Raw genomic sequence first — 21,209 nt, forward strand, 5'->3', positions numbered from 1 at the left:
AACTTACATGGCACATATGACCTCGACCGGTGACGATTAAGCCCGAGTGTGGGACGCCACAAGGGCCAAAAGTAAAAGGTCTCACGATTGTTCGATCCAATGGAGTCTCCAACAAAAAAGCGGTGTCAAGGTAAGTTAGTTACTAGAATCACTCATATTACTGAGTTGCGCACCTTCAGAGACCACTTGCAAGTGCAGTACTTGACTCACATCAGCAATGTACCGATCCAAATGAGACATGCTAATATTGCACCGAGGCAATTGCTAGATCACGCCGTTACAATGAATACGACAAGCGAGGTTTTACTAGCCGATGCAAGCGGCGTTTACCTCATCGTTTTGATTTCGTTCTGTCCAATACGATCCCTCGTATATGTCTGCTTTGCCTCAGATCGACCTTGCTCTATCCCTCGGATCATCCTCGCTTTCTCCCTCGGAACATAGTCAGATCAATCTCTCGTTTCCGCAGAGATTGTCTCACCGTGCGTTTAACCCTCTCGTCGATGTGCTTTTTTCGTCGCTCTCACGTTTAGTGGGGGAGGGTTCTTTCAATAGAATGCGTCTTCTTTCATTGTCTCACGTGCTTTTGATCCTCAGGTCGGTGTGTTTGTTCGTTGCTTTTGACGACGTTTCATCTATTGTTATCCAGAGTGAAGACGCCCCTCGAGTGTTGGATGAGGCCCTTTGTTCGCCCTACACTGTTCACAATATATGCGACTACCCTTGACGCTCTCTGTTGTCCCCACTGATATTTGCCACTACTGAACCTTCTGCGCTCGGCTCTTGAAGTGTTTCGTGTCTCATTATCGCTCCTGCTTCTCGTGTCATCTTTGTTCACGCGTAACAATTCATTTGACGGGTTTGCTGTCGTGATCACATTATATGACGTGTTTATCTCACTCTTGCTGTCTTATTTGGAGAGTGCAAGTTATCGTTTTTTCCTTTAGGGACTTGGCCTAGACCACCCTGACGGTTTCTAACGGTTGTCCGGGAACTGATAGAACGGTTAAATGATGCATGTGGTAAGCCATTTTGAATGAACACACCGGATATGATGCATGCGACTAAAACGTAAGACGCTGAACGTTCTGAATTAATGATGGTTGAAAATAGCCAGAAGGCGGTAGGGAAAACGTTCCAGCGGAGTCGGGGATTGACGGTTTGGCCGCCGTACAGTAGGTGTAATACACGTCAGATGGGAGATACAGGTCATGCGGTGGGTCCTTGAGAAATAATACGGTACGAATCCACGTCATCCGTGCTCTATCATTTTAGACTTTGCCGATTCATTGTAAGAATGCTGGCTTACTAGAGATCCCACAATCCACATAAATACTGTCCGAGATATTGAAACTCAAGTATCCTTCGAGCTTGCTTTGAGCCAAGGTTACTTGAGGCCGGACGCCCGCCGATCGGAATAACCAGTAGGCCGACACAGCTGTAACGGGACGCCACAGCCTACTGGCAGTGGTACTATCTCACGGTTCTTATCTGATAAACTCCATTCAACGAACCCGTACTTGCAGGCCTGACTTAGCATCATGTCCGCTGCCACAAAGGTTTCCCGTCCGTCTTCAATGTCCCTGCACAAGTCAATTCCTACAAGGACAGTTGTCGTCATGGGCGGTTCCTACGGAGGTGTGTTCAGCACGAATGGCGCTGAAATTCATTTTCACTGACCCTTCTCCAAATGTCCTCTAGGTTCAAGAGCCGCTCAACTTCTTGCAGAGGGTTTACCACAGGACTGGAGAGTTGTTTTGGTAGATAGAAATTCGTGCGTTGTCCCGGTTCCGGATCTAGTAGAAGCATTCCGCTGACCTCCGTCGTCCCATAGACACATGAACCGTGAGCATTGTTGCTTTCAAGCCTGGAAGAGGATTCATTGTTTGTTTTAGACGTTTACAACTTTTCTAGATATGCTGTTCTTGCCGGTCACGAGCACAAAGCATGTACGTCCGCTCAATCTGCACGTTCCGCTCTCGACGAATGCGGTTAACATTTCCTTTTTTAGTTATCCCGTACATCAACTTCCCTTCTGGCTCACTTTCAGACATTCATTCATGTTCGACTCATGTTCGTGTGCAAGCAACTATCACCTCCATAGACGACCATCGCATCATCCTCTCTCCGAATCTGGGAGAATTAGAGCAATCATCTTTAGAGTTTGATTATGCCATTTATGCTCTCGGCTCCCACTTGCCCTCGCCAATAGACCTTTGGGGTCACGAAAAAGGTAGAATGAAGTCGAGTTTGGAGCCAACTGGACTACCAAAATACGGGGGAACAAAGTCAGAGGGTATCTCGTCCCTCCAGGAACGCCAGAAACGGGTCGAGGCTGCCACGTCTGTGTTAGTCGTTGGTGGCGGCGCCCTTGGTATCCGTAAGTTACGTCATTATTCCACAAAGGATGCATTTCATGGTTATATATAGAATTTGCAACCGACATCGCTGCCGTATACCCGCAAAAGCGTGTCACGCTTCTGCATTCCCGTCATCGTTTATTGCCGAAGTTTGACGACGGGATACATGAAGAAGGTGAGTTTTGTGTTGTCTATCAAGTGATTTCAACTAAACGATGATACAGCCCTTCAGGGCTTGCAGGAGTTGAATGTTCGGGTTATTCTTGGAGAGCGACTCGATTTCGAGTCTCTCCAACACACATCTAAGAAAGGGTCTTCAGAACCACGCGTAGTACGAACTCTATCAGGGCAGACAATAACTGCCGACCTACTGGTAGGATTTTCCAAATTAACGAGCGACAGTGAGCTAAAATGAGCACATCATCAGCTACTATGCACAGGTCAAGTACCGAACACGAAGCTCCTCCGTGATATGGACCCTCGTACTATAGTCACAGACACTGGACTGGCATGTGTTCTGCGGACTATGCAACTTTTCGTTCCGCCACCTTTAAAGCCTCACAAGTTTCAGGCAGATAACGACGACGACAACGACGATGATGTACTGCATTGGTTGAAGAACTTTACTTTTGATATAGAAGAAGCGGCAGGGCCATTAGAATTACCGCCGTCGTCGCCATCTGTCGCAGATGACGACATATCTCCGACGACATCTTCTCCACGCATTCCAAATTCGCCGTATTGCCTGTCACCCAGCTCATCCACGGACACCCTGGTGGAATCTGACTCATGCCAAGAGACTTTATACCCCAATATCTTCGTCGTGGGGGATGCAGCAGACGCATTCGACGCGATCAAAGCTGGACATACATCATACTATCAAGCGGAAGTTGCCGCTCGGAATATCCTACGCCTCATCCAACGAGATGGGAAAGTTGGGCCTGCAGTTAAAAACGACCTAGATTCGGAACTCGAGGAGTATGCGCCTGGACCTCCGGCGATTAAAGTGACGCTTGGTATGACGAAGTCGGTATATGAGGTGAACGGGATCGTGGGCACAAAAAATGATGGTGTGGAGGATTTGAATGCTGCTGCTATGTGGGCAGGGAGAGGGATACTGGATGTGAGCGAGGAGGGTATGTTTGCGTAGTTTGGTAGGAGTCGCGTGTTCGTCCCATTCCGTATAGTGATTCTTCGTACCGACCGCAGTGACATCTCTGAAATAATTATTCTCCTTAGATGAGTAGTCTTAGTTATGTGGGTCGGTCTTGTGCCAACAGCGATGATTCTCACAAGTTAGGAGTCAATGAATATATTTGGTTCGTACCTATCCCGACTCCACGTTAGTAGAGGATTCGGGAATGAATATTTGGTGATGTAACTCAGGCACTACATATACAGGCATGCCAACAATTATGAGCGCGGATTCGATGCACGCTGACCATTGGATTGATGATACGCCTGTAAGTTCTCCCAGCTTTGCCCTGCCAAACGAATGCTCGCCACGTATGCGCAATTTTGGTCGAGCTGAAATTCGGGGGAGGTACAGGGACTTTGTTACAACTTTGTCAGTTCCATGATACGTCAACCTTACGTCTAAGATCTAATTTCTCACTACCGCAACCTTAACGTTATAACCTTGGCTGTACAAGTTCTCGGATAATGCCGTTTGCCCCTCACTCACCGCGTCATTCTCCGTTCGCTTAACTTGCCTACTGTTTCAAAACTTCTACTTCTCTCATTACACACCTCGGAACCCTTTCTTCGCTCCTTGCCGGTTCCCCGCTCCGCCTCAGCAACGCTTCTAATCGAATGATTTTCAGCTAAAATCCTTGTTATCGACGGTGTGGCTATAACAACGTCTGCCCTGATTCTGTGACTGTCGCATTGCCTTTGTCACCACTCACGGCAATATGTAGCGCGAGAATTCCGCGGTGTCAGTACCACCGTGGAGACAGTAACTGACATCCCATAACCTACTGGGTCAGTCAGCTTGGACCAGATCTTTTCGTCTCGTCTACACTCTGGGCGGTTTTGTAAAACGTACAATTTCATTATGGACATGCCCCACGGTGGGTTCCTCAGTACTCGGGTACATGTTCTTTGCGTTCAACCAAGATGTTCGCAACCTTGCATGGGATATACTCGAGTGCGGTAAACACAGAGGTCCGATTATCGTTGTGTGCCTGACGGGAGCACGAATATAATATGGCTGCTGTCTGGGCGTGTCCGCTGGCTGGCCATATGCCCTGTTTGCGGCCCATGCTTAGCGCACAGCAGGCATACAAGAAAGGCCCATATCAATAACTTGTTTCGTTCTGCAACTTGGCTGATCGGCGAAATTGGGGTTGCGCAAATTAGCCCTATTCCTGGTCTGGAAGTTCACCTTTCCGTCGCAAAATCTTCAGGGAAGAAACTCACCGTCGCAGTCAACTAGTTTGCTTGTGAACCTAAGCCGGACGACGATGGCGTCCTGTTCCTGATCTCAGGGTCAATGGGATTCTCGATGGCAGTCGTCCACACGCACCGCACCATCCTTGTGCCCGGGACAAAATTACAACCTGATGAGTCCGAATCTCAGATTTTGAACTGTAACGCCCACATCATTAAAATTTCTTCTGGAGCCGATCATGACATCCCAAGGGTCGGATTTGATCCCGTCGCAGGGTCGTCGTTGGAATTCCACATCACACCTCTGGGGCCGATATGTGGTGCTTCTCAACTTTATGTGTATGTATCTGTCATCCGTATCCTCTCCGGTTTCTCCGTCTTATCAACGAAAGGTATGTCAACCCTCATCCAACACTGTCCACCTCAATCCCTTCGTCATCGACCTCGAGCAAGTCTAATTCACAAAACAACCCCTATGCCCCCCGGGCACAGGCTCCGATCCTCTCCGCCGCAGGACGGGACGCCGTGTGGAGCTTGGATGACGATGGAGTGGGGCGCTCTGGCAGGTCAGATCAGGTGGGGAGTGCCACGGGTCCTGGCGCAGGAGCAGGAGTCCTACGGTGTGTCGTAGTCGGTCCTCGATAGATAGAGCCGCAGCCTCCCGCCATAGAGGTTTGGCCTGAGTTCCCTTGCAGTCCGTGTCCGTCCCAACGAGGAATTCGGGGTTTTCATAACTGAGTCCGGATCGACGCTTATCTCACCTCAAAGCCCATCTCCAAACTGCCCTCAAAGCGAAATGCTTCACCTGCGTCACCACTCCGTCCCCCGTCCCAACCGTCAGATGACGATTTATATTTGATGGACTTAGACATCTATGACGATCTCCTTGCGCAAGCGGATAAAATAGAGGCAGAAGCATTATTATTAGCGACTTTTTCTAAGCCACCGGGCATGAAAGGCTTAGGTTCACCCAGCGTAGGGCACCGGGCCTCGCTTCCGCTCGACATCAATATGTTCCGTCCAGCTTGCGGGAAAATATGTTGGCATCAAATCGGATGATAGCATGTATGCGGACGACCTGGATCATGGAAAAGAGAATGTTCCAACACGGACGCGGACGGTAGTCGATGAGGATATAATTGAAATTTTTTTGATCAATGTTGCAAACTCTTCGTATGTGATATCCCTTGGTCAATTATATCACCGCTCGCTTTCAATTGTTAGGAGACCTATTTCATAGAGTTAGCTTCTTGTACGATCAGGTTCGGCAGGACATGTAAGGGTTACAAAGGTCGAGGTGAGTATTGTCTCCTACACCTTAGATGCGTCCCGTTGTTATACTTATCTACAGTCTCGTCACCGACCACCTCATCATCAAGTGTCGCGTATCGAAAACCGGAATTTCCACCAACTCTGTTTCCACCTTGACAGTCCCCTTCTCAAAAACTTCTCCATCCCACAAAGATAACCAAGTCTCGGGAGAATGAGAAAACGTCTGATACTCGACGCCTGATAAATTGGCAGTTACGATGCCCTTTTCGAGAGCTCCGGTGTCAAAGCCGCAAATTACAGAGCCTGGCTGAGCAGATAGAAGACCCGCGAGAGCCCTGGCAACGTGCAATTGTTTCTCCTCATTGAAGAGGTGGAAGAATGCAATAGCGTTTATTGCGCTAATGCGACCATGGAGAGGGTTGAGGGATTTCAGCGAGGACAAGTCAATAGCTGGCGCCGGAGAGATGTCGTCCGACGGCGCAACTATAGAGAGAAATTCTGGATCGAAGGCATCTCCAGGAAGGAGGCATCCGGGATAAGAAGCTGGTGTCGTTTTGAAAAGTTCGTGACTCAATTGAAGAAACTCTGTACATACATATTCTTAGCAAGAATGATTATTCACAGGAAATTTGTATTACCGTTGACAACATCAGACGCAACAATGTTTTTGGCAGGAAACCCGTCCGCCGCAGCCTTTCTGGCGTCAACACCGACTAAAATGGAGTCAAAAGATTATTCAAGACAGTACATAATGATCTGACGTACAGCAACAACCGATATCGAGTAACACCGCATTGGGGCGCTCGCGACCAAGCTGCAGGATGTGTTCATACACAGGAAATTTTGACAAGTTTAACCTGAGGAATGCTCAATTTACGTGCGATGTGCAGATCTACTGAAAACATACTGAAGGAAGCCAAATCCGTGAATACAAGGATATGGTGCAACCTGTTAGTGGCAGATGGTTGTTAAACTTATTACAAAGTCCTCTGGAAATGACTCGCCTTGTATGCTTTCGCCTGAACTTCCAGGATATGCTTTTTCAAGTCTTCATCATTATCAATACCGGTTTGTGTCTTGAAAAATGCAGCTTGTGCGGGAGACAGGTTGTAGAGGCTGGTGTCTACTGTTGGGACTGACGCTGGTGTGAAATGTTATATCGCCCAACACGGTCATCATGGAGTCCTCGTGCATAGAAGCGCCTTCCATCTTGAAGGGATGCAATATGTCCTGACGCAGCATTACACGTCCTTTTCAATGCGAACGGTTCTTCCATGAGACGCCTACGGACATTAATATGATGTCCGTTGCCAAGTCGGTTGCTGTATTGTTCACCGCTTCAGTTATGAGCGGCATTGCCCATTCCTAATGTGTGATGCAGACTGCTGCGGCGCGCGATGTAAGTTATCAGTAGTCAACACTGCCCCTGATGATGAACGCACGCCAGAAGCAGATAACTAGTCTCATGGCGAGGTCGCCCTAGCATTTGAAACTGTTTCAGTACTAGTGCTATCGGCGGAATAGTTGGTTTGCTCACCGTACCGGTTCATCCATGGAGATGGCCTTGCAGCGCCTGATGCATCCACAACTACCCTGTGGATATCCTCGCAACCGAGCCTGCTCGTAAGTTCCTCGATCTCGGACGCGCCATTACTGGTTGCGAGATGCGCATCGTAGATCCCGCAGATGGGCCATCCTGCGCCCCGACGTCGAGAGCGGCGGGCTTCAGATTCGTGGACCGATGGTGTCGGTACGCTACTACAATAACCCCGAGGCTACGTCCTCTAGTTTTATTGAGGGCGGCTGGTACCGCACTAGCGATATTAGTATCATCGAGAATGGCGTCATGCCCCTTAGCGATTGTATTAAAGACACTATCATCCATGGCGTCTCATGGGCTCGAAACCACCTCCAGATGGTTGAAGGGATCACGCACTCATTCCTCGCTGCTGCTCCCTACCGTGCTCCTGGCCAGGAGACCGAAGGGCTCATCATTTTCTACTCGTCAACTTTCGGTCTTAACGGAACAGATGCCTTCACGAGCTCTTCGCCCCGTACCAGGCCCTGCGGAATATCTGTGTGATGATCACCCTGCCACCTCAGTTTGTGATTTTCATCCATGTGAACCAGATGGAGAAGACCACTCTCGGGAAACTATGGAGCGGTGCATCCGCGACTGTGTGCCTGTATGTCGCGAGCAAGGCAAAGTGGTGAAGAGCAATACGCTACGACAAAGCCCAGCAGACACTAAATGGCTGACTAATAGGGCTGCTCAATTCTTGGGCTCAGTTCGCTGGCGGAGTTCACTTATCAAAAATCGACGTTTTTAAAAGGTCCGCAACACTGCCGACAGCGTGCCGATGGCCCAGCCGTGATGCGGGAATGAATTCAAGGATTGCTGCACGGTGCAACCAACACTGGCCGAACTTCAAACACATCGCGCGGGGCAAGCCCAACTCCTCATGGGGCTTGCGGCTGTGCTCGATGATGATGACCTTGATGATGATTTTTTTTCTGATTCTGATGTATTGCTCATGGCAGCTCTTGAATATCGATCGTCTGCAGCGTCTATCACTGGTGATGGTTCCCGAGGCCCATACAATCAGATTCCTCGGTCCAAAGACTTCTTTTCGTGCTGCTTGCAAGGTCCTGATCGTGAATTTCGACACCACTTTAGGTGTGTAGTGTAGATTTATGAACCAATGGTTTTTTGTGAACTTTCAATTGAACCAGAGTCAGTCGAGACACCTTTGACTGGCTGGTAGCAAAACTAGCAGATAATACAATTTTTACTTCAACTGTGGCCTTGGCTGTGGATCTACGTGGCTTCTTTGCCGATCGCAATTTTGGAGCAATTGTGCCTGCACGTGCGCGTTTTGCACCACCTTTGGTAGGTGTAGACGTGCTAGGCTCAGGAGGTGCTGAAGGCAATAGCGGGAGAGCCACTTGGGCCCCTCTGCTCCATCCTAAATTGAAATTAGTCGAACACGCTACCTTCAAGTCTGACAAAAAAAAATTACCACTGTGGTCATCGTAGTAGTCCAGACCTACATTATGGTCATCCCCACCCCAAGCACTGGCTCCTGTAGCGCTGTTGACGGTCGCGGAGCGTGCCAGTGGCTGGTGTTGCGGAGTAGCATATGACGGATCTCCCCACATGTGCTGCCCGCTATAGGCATGCGGTGGTGGCATGAACGAGGCGCTGGTCATATGCGGAGTTGGTGAGACGGACGGCTGTGAACGTGCAAGCTAGTATTAGTGTAAATCAGTCTGATCCTCACAAACGAGCTAGACTTACTGCAAGGAGAGCCTATGCATACTCATTAGATTCACAAGCCATCAGAAAGCAGCTATTACGGGTATAAGCTGGGGAGGCATGTCAGTTCACGTTTCTGCTAGCCAAACAATACTTACCTAGGCCGCTAGTGATGATTGCTCCTGCACGGAGCGCTCTTTCGATGGTCAACGGAACGGAGTGCGTGTTATTTGCGAATGTTGACGGATGCCGGGTGCCTGCCGAACGTTAAGCGATGTCATTAGGTGACAAGTGAACTCCGCCAGCGAACTGAGTCCAAGAATTGAGCAGCCCTAATAAGCAACGGTGCTAAACGGCTGCTATTCCGCTCCTACCTGAGTGCGGGTCCCCTACTCCGCTGTCTCGTGCGCGTCTTATCAGTCTCTTCGAACAATATTGCGAGCTTACGAAGCACATCATGCGCGCTGAGCGACAACTTCTTCGAACTCGGTGGTACTTCCATCGATGCCATCAGGTGATTAAATCTGTCCCCGCTGTAAACCGACCTTTGCCAACACATATAATTTCCAGGCTCGAGCGCGCGCGAGGCACACTTCGGCCTACCTGAGATCCCCACCATGTTGACCATCAAGCACCCCTTTGTTTCGAGCCCGGCCAACTATGTCAACGCTTTGCTCTTAAAGGACAGCCAGACTGAGGAGTTATGACCCCATCGTTCCCCTTTAGACCTGAAACACGTCAACCTTGCCAAATATTTTCAGAACAAGCGTCCCTTCTACGCGTTTCGTGCCCGTGGCTCTGAGTCCGGTCACCCCTTCTTCACTTCCATGGACGAGTTAGTTTCCTGCTATGCCGCAGCAGTCAAGAGGACCCAGGCGACGGGACCATACGCCATCGTGGGTTACGGTTACCGCGGTGTTGTCGCATTTGAAGTCACCAAGCAGCTCGAGGTCATGGGAGAAGGAGTGAAGTTCGTCGTTCCCACCAACATTCCTTCTCATATCGCCGACCGCATGCACGAGATCGACTGGACCTCAATTTATCGTACTTCCTCGGTCTCGTTTGTCGAAGCTTGATGCTAACGATCTCGTCCCTGCTCCGAGACCGCTGGCGAAGAAGGAGCAGCTCGAGGTAGTATGGAAGTTGTCTCCCCCCAGAACGTTTCGTCGAGCTCCAGCTGATGGCTGACAAGCTCTCTTCAGCCGTAGTCGATGTTTTCTGTGCTATACCCCTTCGTGGTACCAAGCTGGCTGGATCAACAACCGGCTCAAGGCCTGGTCTGACTTCAGCCGCGGCGAGCCATCATATATTGAGGTACCTGGGGAACACTACACGCTCATGAACTTTGACCACATCCCGCAGTTCCAGGGGATTTTCCGCCATCACCTCAAGGCTCGTGGTCAGTAGAATGTCGGAGTGGTATATTCCGAGTCGCTGGCTCCGCTATCGAGCACGTCTCGACTCTTAGGTTTGTTTCCATTTGAATCGTACTTGGATATCGGACGATGATCGACCCTCGATCATGACGTACTACCAGATCCAGTAGCTAGGGATAAGCTGGGAACATGATTGATTGCGTACCACTAAGAACGATCGAGATGTATGTGGTGTTAGATAGCGGAATCCCTCTCACCGTGAAAAACATGGTCCACCTGGCGCGCTGCTATTGATCTTATTTCTAACGAATTGACAGAGTACTAGAGTATAGATGGATCTTGTACTTAGTATTAGACTGAAATCGATTTCCAGGACTCAGATCTATTCAAATTCAAATAAGTCAGGGTCACGTGCACGTGTTGATGGGAACGCGTCGTCGGAGTCGAGCTGTAGCTTAGTAGACCCACAACCGCCACAGATCAGTCCACTAATCAGATTGATCGATGGTCCACCACATTCGCGCCACATTGGGTGACCAAATTTAAAGGCAAGTAGAAAGCAGTCGTCTTTCTTGTCCTCTCACCAGTTCTGCTGACGACACTCAGTCAGCGTAACAACAAGATCTAGCGTCATGTCGCCTGCCAGCGAGACAGGCACATCATCCACTCCGCCACGCGCCAATGCACAAACTCATGTTGCTAGCACAATAGAATCTACCCCAAACAGCCGTGGGGCTTCCGTCATCAGCGAGAACATCGGCGTGCTCGGTGCCAGGTGCGCACATTTCTTGTTTTTATTGAGTAGCACCTAACATTCCATCAAGGGTTAAAAAAGTCCGCCCATGGATTCAGCGTGATATCGAGCAGGTTAAGGAGTGCAAGGCAGATTCCATGCTGCAAGCCCTCTTGCAGCGCGCTTCTTTCGCGCCCGAGACTGAACAACCCGACCTTCTGCAAAACTGCCTCAAGGCGGTTCTGCCGGTTTGCAATGGACAGTCTTGCACTGCACTCGTAAAGTCTTCGGATATTGAGACAGCTTTCAATGAATAGTGAGTGCTTGTTCTAAGTTTGTTGATCAGGCGTTTTCATGCTTATAACGATTACAAGTGTATGTCCAGGAGCCGAAAACAAGTTCTACGGCCCTTTTATAAGAGCCACTAACATTGCTCTTGCGTGTCTTGAAGAGGTCAAGGTTGACGGGATGCGTGCTGCTGTCCCCGCCGTAGACATGATCTGTCAGCAGAACGATATGCCTATGTACCAAACCCACCAGACCGCGAAATCAACTCGGAAGCCCTGACGTCGTTATTCTTCCTTTGAACAGCGCATGCGCTCCCTTCCAGGATGAGAAGCATGGCAAGAAGGGCGGCAATAAAGGCAAACAGAAGGACAAACAGAAGGATGACGCGATAGACGACGACAACGACGACGAGAAGCGCAAAAAGAAGCGCAAGGCTCACATGGACGCGAATGCAGTGGCAAAGCCAAAAAATCTTCCCTGGAAAGATGTTTTGGCCTGCATCGAGTTCAAGAGAAAGACGTCAGGGAGGACGAAAGGGATTAACCCACCGCCCCCTTCGTATACAGTGACAGACTATATTCCTACCAAGCCAGAATATTTGCCGGTGGACCATCTTAAGGCTGGAGTCCCTGCACCAGGCCCTTCGCAGACGCCAGCGACACAACCTGCGTCCGACACTGCATGTAAGTGATGATGTCTAGGATTCTGAGATCAAGCTAAATCGGCCAAGTTGCAGTTCCATCTTCTGGCCCCACAGCTGCCAAAGCTTCCCAGGGCGGGTCCAGCTCTAAGCGCAAGGCCACGGACGCTTTGGAATCCGCCGCAAAAAAATCCAAGAAGAACCCCGATGACACAGACGACACGGACGACGATCTAGATGTGACCGTGCAGACGGGTCTGTACGCTGCCGAAATGTTTGCGTCCAATCTTGGAGTTAATTGTTTGCTGAATATTATCGTCATCGGTGGGTTCGTTCGTCTGTCGAGGTTGGTCGTGCTCTTACCGAAGATTTTTCAGATGATGTAATGTGGATCTGGTATTATGATCGGCAAGGGATCATTCAATGCTCAGGCATCAACTTTATTCAAGATCTCCCGCGATTCATGGTGCTGTTGTATGCCCTACAACGATTCGATGTTCATGATTGGGGCCGAAACAGGGACTTCCTCCCAGTGCACGTTGAGGGGAAACAATGTCACGAATTCAAAATCAAGGATAAAGAGCTTGGAGAAGTGGATCTCCTGCTTCACACCAGCCACGACGAAAGAGTAACACACTATGGACTACAAGGACGGGCTACTAACGTGGTCCCTGTCACTAGCGAAGCGCTCACGAAGAAATACGGCAACTTCCAGGATGGGATGGTGGCTAAAATATTTTGGGGAGAAGCGGATCGCACTAGCGAACCGGAGATCCTGAAAAGGGTTGAGGAGATCGCTGAGGCGCACTATACCGTAAAAGACCATATTCCCGAGCTGCTTTGGCACCACAAGTTCACGAATCCCACATCAGCAATCCGAGACGTGCTCGGCGTTCCAGAACCCACCAAGGGCAGTCGCATACTCTACATCCTCGTATTTCCCAAGCTCCAACCCATCACGAAGGTTCCCGACAAAGAGCTTTTCAACGTATGGTATCAATGTATCCTATGTACGTATTTTCGTCGCATTTACGAGGCTTTTCGTTGACATGGCCTGTAGGCCACCTTTCTTTGTGGAAGGAAGGGGTCTATCATCGAGATATTAGCCCTGGAAACTTGATGTGGTACTGGAAAAATGGGAAGCGCATGGGCGTTTTAAACGACTACGATCTATCCTCGTTGGCGGATGACCCAGGTCCTCGGGGCAACGAACGCACGGGCACAGGTGCCGTTCATGGCGCTCGATCTTCTCACCGAAGAGGGTCAACGAGGCGAAGTCAAACACCTATATCGCCATGATCTGGAGTCGTTTATGTGGTGCTTCGCCTGGGTCTCCTTGCGTTACAAGGACGGAGTCCTCCTACCACGGGGATTGCGCCCCTTCGATGAGTGGGCGACTTTAGACGCTGTGGCATGCGGCGAAAAGAAGTACTTTTTCCAGGGTCATATGAGAGTTCCCGTACGCTCGCATATAGACCCGTCCATATGGGCGTTCCTTGTGGGGTGTTTTTTGGTGCTTAAAAAGGATGCCGATAACCGATACTATCTTCGCTTGGAAGAGCTGTCGGACTCAGGAGCGGACCAGCAGCCCAATGTCGAGGAATCAGATCCCGATAGCTTTTCTATCTAAATTTACATGTTCCAAGAGTTGGCTTGCGCTCAGCAAACCTTCAAAGTGATTTTCTTTACTTGTTGCCCTACATACGGATTCCTGTGCATCGATCCTTGTAACTTTCAGTTGTATATCCACAATACAAGCAGTCGACCGGGAACTTGGCATAGAGTCGTCCTTGAACGCTTTACTAGCAGGGACTAAGTAGCTCAACCCAGCAACGATGTATCTTGCCACCCTCAGTTATTCATACGTGTGTTAAATTGTCTCAGCAAGCTATCTCCGTGGATGCCGATGAGACCCCGAGGTTTCTGTCATGGTATGCTACGATAGGTCTCAAGACACATGTGTCCATCATGACTCGCACTACGAGGAGCAACTTCAACGTAGACTACCAGTCCGTAAAGTATGTCATATTCAAATTGATACTACGTCACAGCGCTCCTCCACGCCCTCTTGCGCGCAACATGCTAAGCAAGCACATTAACACTCGGACTCGAAAGGCAGCAGGGAAAGAAAGACTCACTCAGATTTAACACATGAAGTCAGCCCCACCAGCAGTCACGACACAGCAATTTTTACAGGAACACGGTGTGTATGATATGATAGTGCCTCGAGGTCCGCAGAAGAACCCGAAATCGTCGTCGTTGTTCCAACCTTTGATACCCGTTGAGCACTGCACTGAATCTGTGGATAACCGTAAGTACGCGGTCCAAGGCGTGCACGTGGGCCACAAGAGTGCTCACCATTAGGGCCGCAGGATAGGTTCATGGGTGTGATCACCAGGTCTTCCGATGCGATGGCTACGCCAGCCATCGCTGCGGCAGATACGATAATAGTGGCGAGTGAAGTGAATTTCATAGTTGAGTATTGATGGTGTTTTCTGAGCCGACACGAGTAGATTGGCTTTTATACATAATTAGTGTATGATGCAGCCAAACGCTTTCATGTGTTTTCATCGCCGTATGCTTGGAGACAAAATAGATGCCAGCTCACGCCCCGTGGCATAATCTTCTTGTAGCATTAGCGTGCAAATTGATGATGGTGATGATCCAATATCATTCGCATGAGGTGGCAGATGCACTCCGCGAGTTTTTTTTGGTACGGGTGTATGCCACTGTGGGGTACGGCTCGATGGACTTCGATCAACAACGAAGACTTATTCACAATTTTCACATTTGCAGTGATGTGGCAGCCGCACCCATGGAGTGTATGCATCTGAAACTCAATAATCAAGCAAAATCGTCAAACGTTGCTACGAGGAGTAGGACCTGGTAGGACATACTTGTAACAGGATCTGATCGGCCTTGAGCAGTGTCCGAATGACCTTTTCATCTCATTGGTTACTTAGTATATCGCTCGTCAAGAAATAAACTGGGCGAAATGAGCCGTAAATTAGCGGCGCTACAGTCATGGATGATGGATCACAGTGAATATTCCCCATCGAAAGCGCATACCTTGGAGTGCTTTTCTCAGTTGTGCAATGGCAAGGACGTCGGGCCATTTAGCTGCAGACTGATGGTGCTTCAGTGGCTGGTGTCCGAGACGTCGTCGTAAATGCGCCATGACGCACGATCATGATTATACTGGAGACAAGTAATATCAGGTAACATTCCGCGCTCGCATTATTGAAACCACACAATGACGAGCAACATACCCAACAGTCCAATATATCTCACAAGCTTGCTTGTTCCCCACGGCAATATACACGTTCGCGAAAAAATAAAAAGGGCGAAATTGAGTGGGGCTAGTAGGCAGGCCAGTGGTTGCAATGGTGTGTCACCAGCAGGTTCATTGTGTAGTGTGTGGATTCTGTTAAAGATGAGCTTTGCTTGTAGCGGACAAGTTGTGAGTAGTGAAAACTATGAAATCAAATTAGGAAGCGGGGCATATTTAAATTTTAGAGACTAATTCAAAGATCTCCAGGGCCCAATGCCATAGTCTTGAACATCCACCTTTTGGGGTCCTGCATAAGTAATCAGTCAAAAGTTCACCCCTGACCATCGTCTAAAAGCTTGACACTGTACGCGTTAGACGTTCCAAACATGAATAATTCCCTCTCCGTAGTTTGATCGACGATGAACGACAGTAGTGAACCACTCGCACTGACACATCGTTGCTGTATCGCCCATCAACAAACATCCGCATAAGTCGAATCTCACAAACTTGCCGAATCTTTCAGCCACTATCGCCTAATACCGCCGATCACAGTACCGTCATCGCTGACGGTGGACCAATGGTGGCTTGATCGGGTGGTGCAGTAACTTGATCTCATCAATATTTGGCACGCCTTGCAATAAATATGTGAGTGGCGATAGTTAAATATACAACGTATCAATTTGGTTGGCATTTAGATTTTGAGTGTTATCTGGACCAAATGGACCGCAGCGTTGCACGGGTTCGACTAACCAGGACATCGTGACGTACATGTGTAAGTGGGCAGATTGATGTGAGTTGATGGGACGTACCAAGTAGCTGGTATGCTTTTGAATTTTGAAATTGAATCGCTGTTTGGGTCGCAGTGCAGAATTCAATCAGTGCTGCGGTCGATTCATCCTAATGCTCTCACGCAATGCATGGCTAGTATGATCTTCATGCTTGCACCTTGGGATGTGTCGTTGCCCTGATCTTGGAAAAGTCATGTTCCGAAGCGCCCGTAAGTGAAATTGACTTGTACATATAGGGAATGACATGCCTGGGTACTTTCTTTTGCAGTCCTAGTCCCTAAATATAAAAACTTTGTCTTCACCTATGTATTAAATCATTTGGCCGGAGGCCGGTGGGCGCAGTAATCGTCTGTGGCGTTATGACGCGCTATGCTAAGCTACGCCACAATTCTCTGAGAGCGATGGGTCATGGGAGGAGAAACCAATGGAGATAGAAAGCCTTGCATTGAGTCCAAGAACTAGCCATTGGAGCATATCTACCCCCAACATACCGTGGGAAACAAAAGTCAAGTTTTTTGACATACATCATTTGGCACACGCGCGGGATAGAAGAATGCCACAGGCGAGGACCCTAGGTCCCTACTGCCCGCCATGCGTAAAACAATCTGAGCAAAGGACGATGAGCTCCGGTGTAATCATGGAATCAAAACAGACTTTTGGGCGATGCGATAAGATTGCAGTCAAAATGCGACCGCGACAGAGACAGATTGTCAGTCTCAGTGGCGTCAATAAGCTGCGCCTATACAAGACCAATTATAACTTTCGATTCGCGAGCTTATCTGACAATAGGCTATGTAATGTTGAGATAGGTCGATTTAAATGTGTCCCATGCAAGGTGGATGAGCCACGTACATCCTGTTGTCATTACCACTAGCCCTATTCTGAGATCAATCATCATGTGTTTTACTGATGCAGGATATGTTGAGTGCACGTTTGTGACGGCAGCGAGTTCAACGTTTAACTGTCGCGGGTGTATAATTCAACCTAAAACCACTGTGAATCATTGATAATTATGAGTCCCTAGCACGTTCGCTTACTAAGGCCTCTTGTGCCTCGACGTTACGGCGCTTTTCATGACTTGGGAACCCTCTTACAGTCTCACTGGCACTTGGAGCAAGACTACTACCGTCTACGATGGTAACCACACTCGCTTTGATATTGCAAAGCATCTTTGGACAACGAGACAGTCTTGGATACTACGCTACAGCACGTGTGAGCGGAAGGCAACGAGGAAGGACAGGCGCACTCAGGCAGAGTTGAGCAACACTTATACATTTCAAGTCACTAAATCTGTATATGGCTCATCGTCAGTGTACAGCACTTGTGATATTCACATAGCGTACAAGATATAATTCTACCCTCGAGCCCACAGAGATACCCGTTTGTTATAACCTCCTTGGACATCAGTTCGCGTCCGTGGTGATACCTCTGGGAAGTTGTCAAGTCGTACCAGTAGTGCTAGTAAGGAATCTTAGTGAACTTTCTCCCGCGATTTAAGATAACACTGGCTCTCTCATACATAACAATTCTTGCATTTTTGGCCTCTCGCGACCGCAACAATGTGCTGCGCTTGCGACACATCTCGAGCATGGCGGTGGAGCAAGGGCCAGCAGCCTAAGCCCAGAATAAGGCAGAAAAGCTGTGATGCCGGCTACGAACATGGTGAAAATAGTCTACATGCTGACTAAATCTCGGAAAGGTCCGTGGAGACCCCGTCCCTGCCCGGCGTGGAACTTCAACTCCAGGCGATCACAAGTATTAACATCAACGCCGCATTCACGTCCCTGGATCTACCGATAAAACGTTCAAGGCGGGCGTTATACCAGGTTACACCATGGCTACATACGATGAGAATATATGTGCCAGTGGTGGCCCATCCTGATCAGCACTCATGTCAGTTTGCAAGGCGCACTGCGCAGTCCTAGTTCCGGCGAAATTAAGGTTTTTCACTTGCATGCATCGGAAGGGCGTAATCACATACCCATTCAAATACTGACAACCTCTCCGTCGTGTCGACATGGCAGGATGTTTCTGGTGGAACATGATCAGTTCTGATTCCCTGATCATCATTAACACCACTGATGCGACCCCACTCAAAAGCCACATCCCGAGCGGAAAGCCAAACATGCTAATCGAGACGAATCCAGCATGGAAGATCACTCTAATCAGCCTGGACAACTATACAGAGCGCTATGACAATGCGCTTAAGCTTGCCGTACAAAGGGCCCGCATCGATCGACACTGGTACTGGCGACGATGCACAGCGAGAAGCGGTTGTGGAAAAGAAAAAGCTCAATGAAACAGTAGTCGCGTCGAGCAGCTGTTAACGGCGAGCGAGAGAAAGAAGTGCCGACGCCATTGTCGACTTGTCCACTCACCAGAAGACATTATTCCAATAAAGTCTAAACCTTTTTCGTGCCTTGACTCCACATGGTCACAGCGCTCCTTGCATCACTCAGCATTGCTGTTATACAAGCGAACACACGCTGGCCGCTCACCCTCCTCCTTTCCGCTGGGCAGACCGAGGTCGGAACCGGAAAGCGCTTCGCCCGTATTATAACTTCGTACCGAATCTCCGAATAGTTTCTGTCCACCATGAGGGTCGATGGTTTTGGGTGTCACCTCACCTGACTAGGGTCGTGTGCAGTTGTGAGCGTCAATGATCCGCGTACCAACACACTGGGATTCACATAGCTTGCGGTGGAGATGTATTATATTCCGCACAGCAACGCTTCACGTATCAGACGTGATATTATAATTACCCAGTACAACATATATTAGTTAGGCCATGAAGAAGAAGAAAAACAAGATAATGTGGTAGATAATAATAATAGATCTGCCCAGATGACAACACAGCACATCACAACAAAAGCGATAAGGAATAAGGCGCTCACAAAGGGGCGCGGATGCAGATGATAATCAGATGACATTAAGCTCCTCAAGATGGTGGCGCAGAATGCCATCACGGACGCCGGCCAATACAGCCTGCGTTGCCTTCGTATCCTGTGTAAACCAGTGTGAGCACGGGACAAGAAGTACTGCCAAAAATGAACGCACAATGGCAGATGTCTCATGACAGAAGAACGTCCGTGGTCTCGGGGACAATCGTTTCTATGAAGTCCCAATCAGCGCTTATTTCATATCAAAGCCTGAGACGACTTACATGATAAGCTCGGAACTTTTCCTTAAAGTATTTCGTCACGTTTTCCACGTCATTAGGTGTAGCTCCATAACTTGGTACGTAGGTTGCTACTTTGATCCCCGCCGCGAGAGTTTTCTGTAGAATGTCCATTTTGTTGAGGAATAGGATGATGTTCGCACGCGCGAGGAGGGGATTCAAGCAAACTTCTTTCCAGAGGTATATTGAGTCCTCTAGTCGGTTGACCTGTCGGTCTTCTTCGAGGACTTGGTTGAATGACAGAGGCGCAAGGAAAATAATAGCTTGAACTACAAGCAATGTTAATAACCGTGCCTTCAGATATGTCGTCGAAACTTACCGTCATCGAAGTAGGGTACCCACTGGGGTCGCATACTTCTACTGCCACCAACATCATAAATGTACCACTCTGAACCTGTTTACGCGGATTAGGGGGACTGTGAAAGGAAAGAGTAGGGTCACACACCATTATCTTGTAGGAAGCGATGTTCCTCTACACCAAATGTCCGTAATCTGGCTCGGACGATATCCGCTATGACAAGATATCAGGGCAAGGGACAGCACAAATCTCAGGAATGTAACAAACCCTCGGTAGGCTCGTAATCCACCGTCGCGATCCGTGCCGTGTCAGTCAGAAAAAACCCAGGAGAATCTTCTAATCGAACCCCGCGTCGCTTGAGTACCTCCCGAACGCTTTCATCCTCCCACAAGGAAACGATATCATCCTTGGACGCAGCAAGCACCACAGTCGGATCATCCTTGCTCCGCCCATCATTCGTCATTGGGCGACGCTGACCAGTAGGAGGGCCCCGTCGTTCCAATGTAACTTTCTCTAAAACGGTTTTCCATCCGCTGCCAGCTCGCACGCAGATCTCGGGCGTTCTTGAGGGGTCGTAGTGTTCAGGGAGCAGCTGCCGCACGAGATTCGTTTCCATGGACAGAAGGGGAAGAAGGCGCATTCGTGTACGTCGGTGGTGATCTGAAAGTGATGATGTAGATCCGGTAGGAGATCGAGAACGTGGACCTGATGTTTCTAGCTCATCCTCGACAATTGAGAGAAGTTTTTTCACAGAACTAAGGTTGCCTGGTATCAGATACAAGAAGCAGTTTGGGTCCTGGGGCAGACGATGCTACTCACCCAATGAGGTTGAGTTGTATGATGGTCTTCCATATGAGTGCTTCGCCATGGAAGTAGGTCGGACAAAATGCGAGCTGGAAATCTGTAGTCATACGTAAGATTAAAGCACTCAACTGGTATGCAAAATTATACTCACTTCGTAACATTGTTGATTTCCCAGACTCGGCTTGTCCTGGTGACAGTGATGTGGGGCGTTAGTGCTGCTGTTTGAGAACTATCAGGATATGCAAACCTAGTAGCAAGACCTTGATAGCTTTCTTCTTCTTGTCGAACAACTTCTTTGACTCCAAGATACCTTCATCTATCTCCCGAGAGATACGCTGAGCCTCCTGCTGGCGGGCGATGCGCTCTCGTTTCTCATCGACGGTCTCGTTGGGAGGTGGTTTGAATATATTTGACCAGGCGTCGTCTTGTACAGGCTTCAAGTTAATGGGAGAGAATCTGTCGACAGAGGACCGAGAGTGCAATTTTGTTTGAGCCATGGAAGAAGAGAATAAAGAAAGAGTAAGCGGTGTGGTTGAGCAGTACCGGGCGCTGGC

General features: G+C 49.0%; 10 protein-coding genes across 10 annotated transcripts; 6 read left to right on the forward strand and 4 right to left on the reverse strand.

Moving 5' to 3' along the window:
• Positions 1-1,541: 1,541 nt before the first annotated feature.
• BJ212DRAFT_1295947 (uncharacterized protein) lies at positions 1,542-3,510 on the forward strand (the record flags this gene model as incomplete). Its single annotated transcript, XM_041332377.1, has 7 exons — positions 1,542-1,638; positions 1,702-1,774; positions 1,915-1,949; positions 2,012-2,380; positions 2,431-2,535; positions 2,585-2,761; positions 2,801-3,510. The coding sequence occupies 7 exons, from the start codon at positions 1,542-1,544 to the stop codon at positions 3,508-3,510; spliced, it is 1,566 nt and encodes a 521-aa protein (XP_041198608.1).
• Positions 3,511-4,866: 1,356 nt separating this feature from the next.
• BJ212DRAFT_1476183 (uncharacterized protein) lies at positions 4,867-5,991 on the forward strand (the record flags this gene model as incomplete). The annotated part of the gene is made up of 4 exons (XM_041339336.1): positions 4,867-5,143; positions 5,447-5,475; positions 5,520-5,726; positions 5,776-5,991. The coding sequence occupies 4 exons, from the start codon at positions 4,867-4,869 to the stop codon at positions 5,989-5,991; spliced, it is 729 nt and encodes a 242-aa protein (XP_041198609.1).
• Positions 5,992-6,096: 105 nt separating this feature from the next.
• On the reverse strand, positions 6,097-7,490 carry BJ212DRAFT_1444515 (uncharacterized protein; the record flags this gene model as incomplete). The annotated part of the gene is made up of 6 exons (XM_041337968.1): positions 6,097-6,608; positions 6,662-6,736; positions 6,789-6,880; positions 6,931-6,971; positions 7,028-7,164; positions 7,466-7,490. 6 exons carry the CDS (start codon positions 7,488-7,490, stop codon positions 6,097-6,099), a joined length of 882 nt encoding a protein of 293 aa, XP_041198610.1.
• An 85-nt stretch (positions 7,491-7,575) lies between these two features.
• Positions 7,576-9,550, forward strand: BJ212DRAFT_1295949 (uncharacterized protein; the record flags this gene model as incomplete). Its single annotated transcript, XM_041332378.1, has 8 exons — positions 7,576-7,646; positions 7,701-8,027; positions 8,054-8,209; positions 8,313-8,356; positions 8,565-8,700; positions 8,757-8,913; positions 9,199-9,244; positions 9,450-9,550. 8 exons carry the CDS (start codon positions 7,576-7,578, stop codon positions 9,548-9,550), a joined length of 1,038 nt encoding a protein of 345 aa, XP_041198611.1.
• Positions 9,551-9,896: 346 nt separating this feature from the next.
• On the forward strand, positions 9,897-10,686 carry BJ212DRAFT_1295950 (Alpha/Beta hydrolase protein; the record flags this gene model as incomplete). Its single annotated transcript, XM_041332379.1, has 3 exons — positions 9,897-9,941; positions 10,041-10,323; positions 10,526-10,686. 3 exons carry the CDS (start codon positions 9,897-9,899, stop codon positions 10,684-10,686), a joined length of 489 nt encoding a protein of 162 aa, XP_041198612.1.
• A 429-nt stretch (positions 10,687-11,115) lies between these two features.
• Positions 11,116-12,035, forward strand: BJ212DRAFT_552525 (uncharacterized protein). The gene is made up of 4 exons (XM_041343486.1): positions 11,116-11,203; positions 11,266-11,430; positions 11,480-11,704; positions 11,763-12,035. The coding sequence occupies exons 2-4, from the start codon at positions 11,288-11,290 to the stop codon at positions 11,953-11,955; spliced, it is 561 nt and encodes a 186-aa protein (XP_041198613.1). The 5' UTR covers positions 11,116-11,203; positions 11,266-11,287; the 3' UTR covers positions 11,956-12,035.
• On the forward strand, positions 12,036-13,767 carry BJ212DRAFT_552526 (uncharacterized protein). The gene is made up of 4 exons (XM_041343487.1): positions 12,036-12,359; positions 12,407-12,640; positions 12,694-13,326; positions 13,377-13,767. Exons 1-4 carry the CDS (start codon positions 12,116-12,118, stop codon positions 13,613-13,615), a joined length of 1,350 nt encoding a protein of 449 aa, XP_041198614.1. The 5' UTR covers positions 12,036-12,115; the 3' UTR covers positions 13,616-13,767.
• A 1,103-nt stretch (positions 13,768-14,870) lies between these two features.
• Positions 14,871-15,394, reverse strand: BJ212DRAFT_552385 (uncharacterized protein). The gene is made up of 3 exons (XM_041343485.1): positions 15,386-15,394; positions 15,214-15,302; positions 14,871-15,146 (listed from the first exon to the last, which is right to left on the reverse strand). The coding sequence occupies exon 3, from the start codon at positions 15,144-15,146 to the stop codon at positions 14,952-14,954; it is 195 nt and encodes a 64-aa protein (XP_041198615.1). The 5' UTR covers positions 15,214-15,302; positions 15,386-15,394; the 3' UTR covers positions 14,871-14,951.
• Positions 15,395-16,025: 631 nt separating this feature from the next.
• On the reverse strand, positions 16,026-16,333 carry BJ212DRAFT_1323093 (uncharacterized protein). Its single transcript, XM_041334488.1, has one exon. The coding sequence runs from the start codon at positions 16,276-16,278 to the stop codon at positions 16,114-16,116; it is 165 nt and encodes a 54-aa protein (XP_041198616.1). The 5' UTR covers positions 16,279-16,333; the 3' UTR covers positions 16,026-16,113.
• A 2,961-nt stretch (positions 16,334-19,294) lies between these two features.
• On the reverse strand, positions 19,295-21,152 carry BJ212DRAFT_1455165 (guanine nucleotide binding protein, alpha subunit; the record flags this gene model as incomplete). The annotated part of the gene is made up of 9 exons (XM_041338863.1): positions 19,295-19,378; positions 19,433-19,486; positions 19,539-19,822; positions 19,873-19,947; positions 19,999-20,064; positions 20,119-20,606; positions 20,671-20,752; positions 20,807-20,842; positions 20,903-21,152. 9 exons carry the CDS (start codon positions 21,150-21,152, stop codon positions 19,295-19,297), a joined length of 1,419 nt encoding a protein of 472 aa, XP_041198617.1.
• Between the last annotated feature and the right edge of the window lie 57 nt (positions 21,153-21,209).

This window comes from Suillus subaureus, assembly GCF_016647635.1.
Source record: "Suillus subaureus strain MN1 chromosome Unknown BJ212scaffold_3, whole genome shotgun sequence".
Lineage (NCBI taxonomy): Eukaryota > Fungi > Basidiomycota > Agaricomycetes > Boletales > Suillaceae > Suillus > Suillus subaureus.

Bases quoted from the DNA above. Each gene is read 5' to 3' on its own strand.
- BJ212DRAFT_552525 (XM_041343486.1), top strand. From the start codon at position 11,288: ATGTCGCCTGCCAGCGAGACAGGCACATCATCCACTCCGCCACGCGCC. The intron at 11,431-11,479 runs GTGCGCACATTT...CATTCCATCAAG, and splicing joins ATCGGCGTGCTCGGTGCCAG to GGTTAAAAAAGTCCGCCCAT. The intron at 11,705-11,762 runs GTGAGTGCTTGT...AACGATTACAAG, and splicing joins GAGACAGCTTTCAATGAATA to TGTATGTCCAGGAGCCGAAA.
- BJ212DRAFT_552526 (XM_041343487.1), top strand. From the start codon at position 12,116: ATGGACGCGAATGCAGTGGCAAAGCCAAAAAATCTTCCCTGGAAAGAT. The intron at 12,360-12,406 runs GTAAGTGATGAT...AAATCGGCCAAG, and splicing joins ACCTGCGTCCGACACTGCAT to TTGCAGTTCCATCTTCTGGC. The intron at 12,641-12,693 runs GTGGGTTCGTTC...AAGATTTTTCAG, and splicing joins GCTGAATATTATCGTCATCG to ATGATGTAATGTGGATCTGG.
- BJ212DRAFT_552385 (XM_041343485.1), bottom strand. From the start codon at position 15,146: ATGCATACACTCCATGGGTGCGGCTGCCACATCACTGCAAATGTGAAA.
- BJ212DRAFT_1323093 (XM_041334488.1), bottom strand. From the start codon at position 16,278: ATGCCAACCAAATTGATACGTTGTATATTTAACTATCGCCACTCACAT.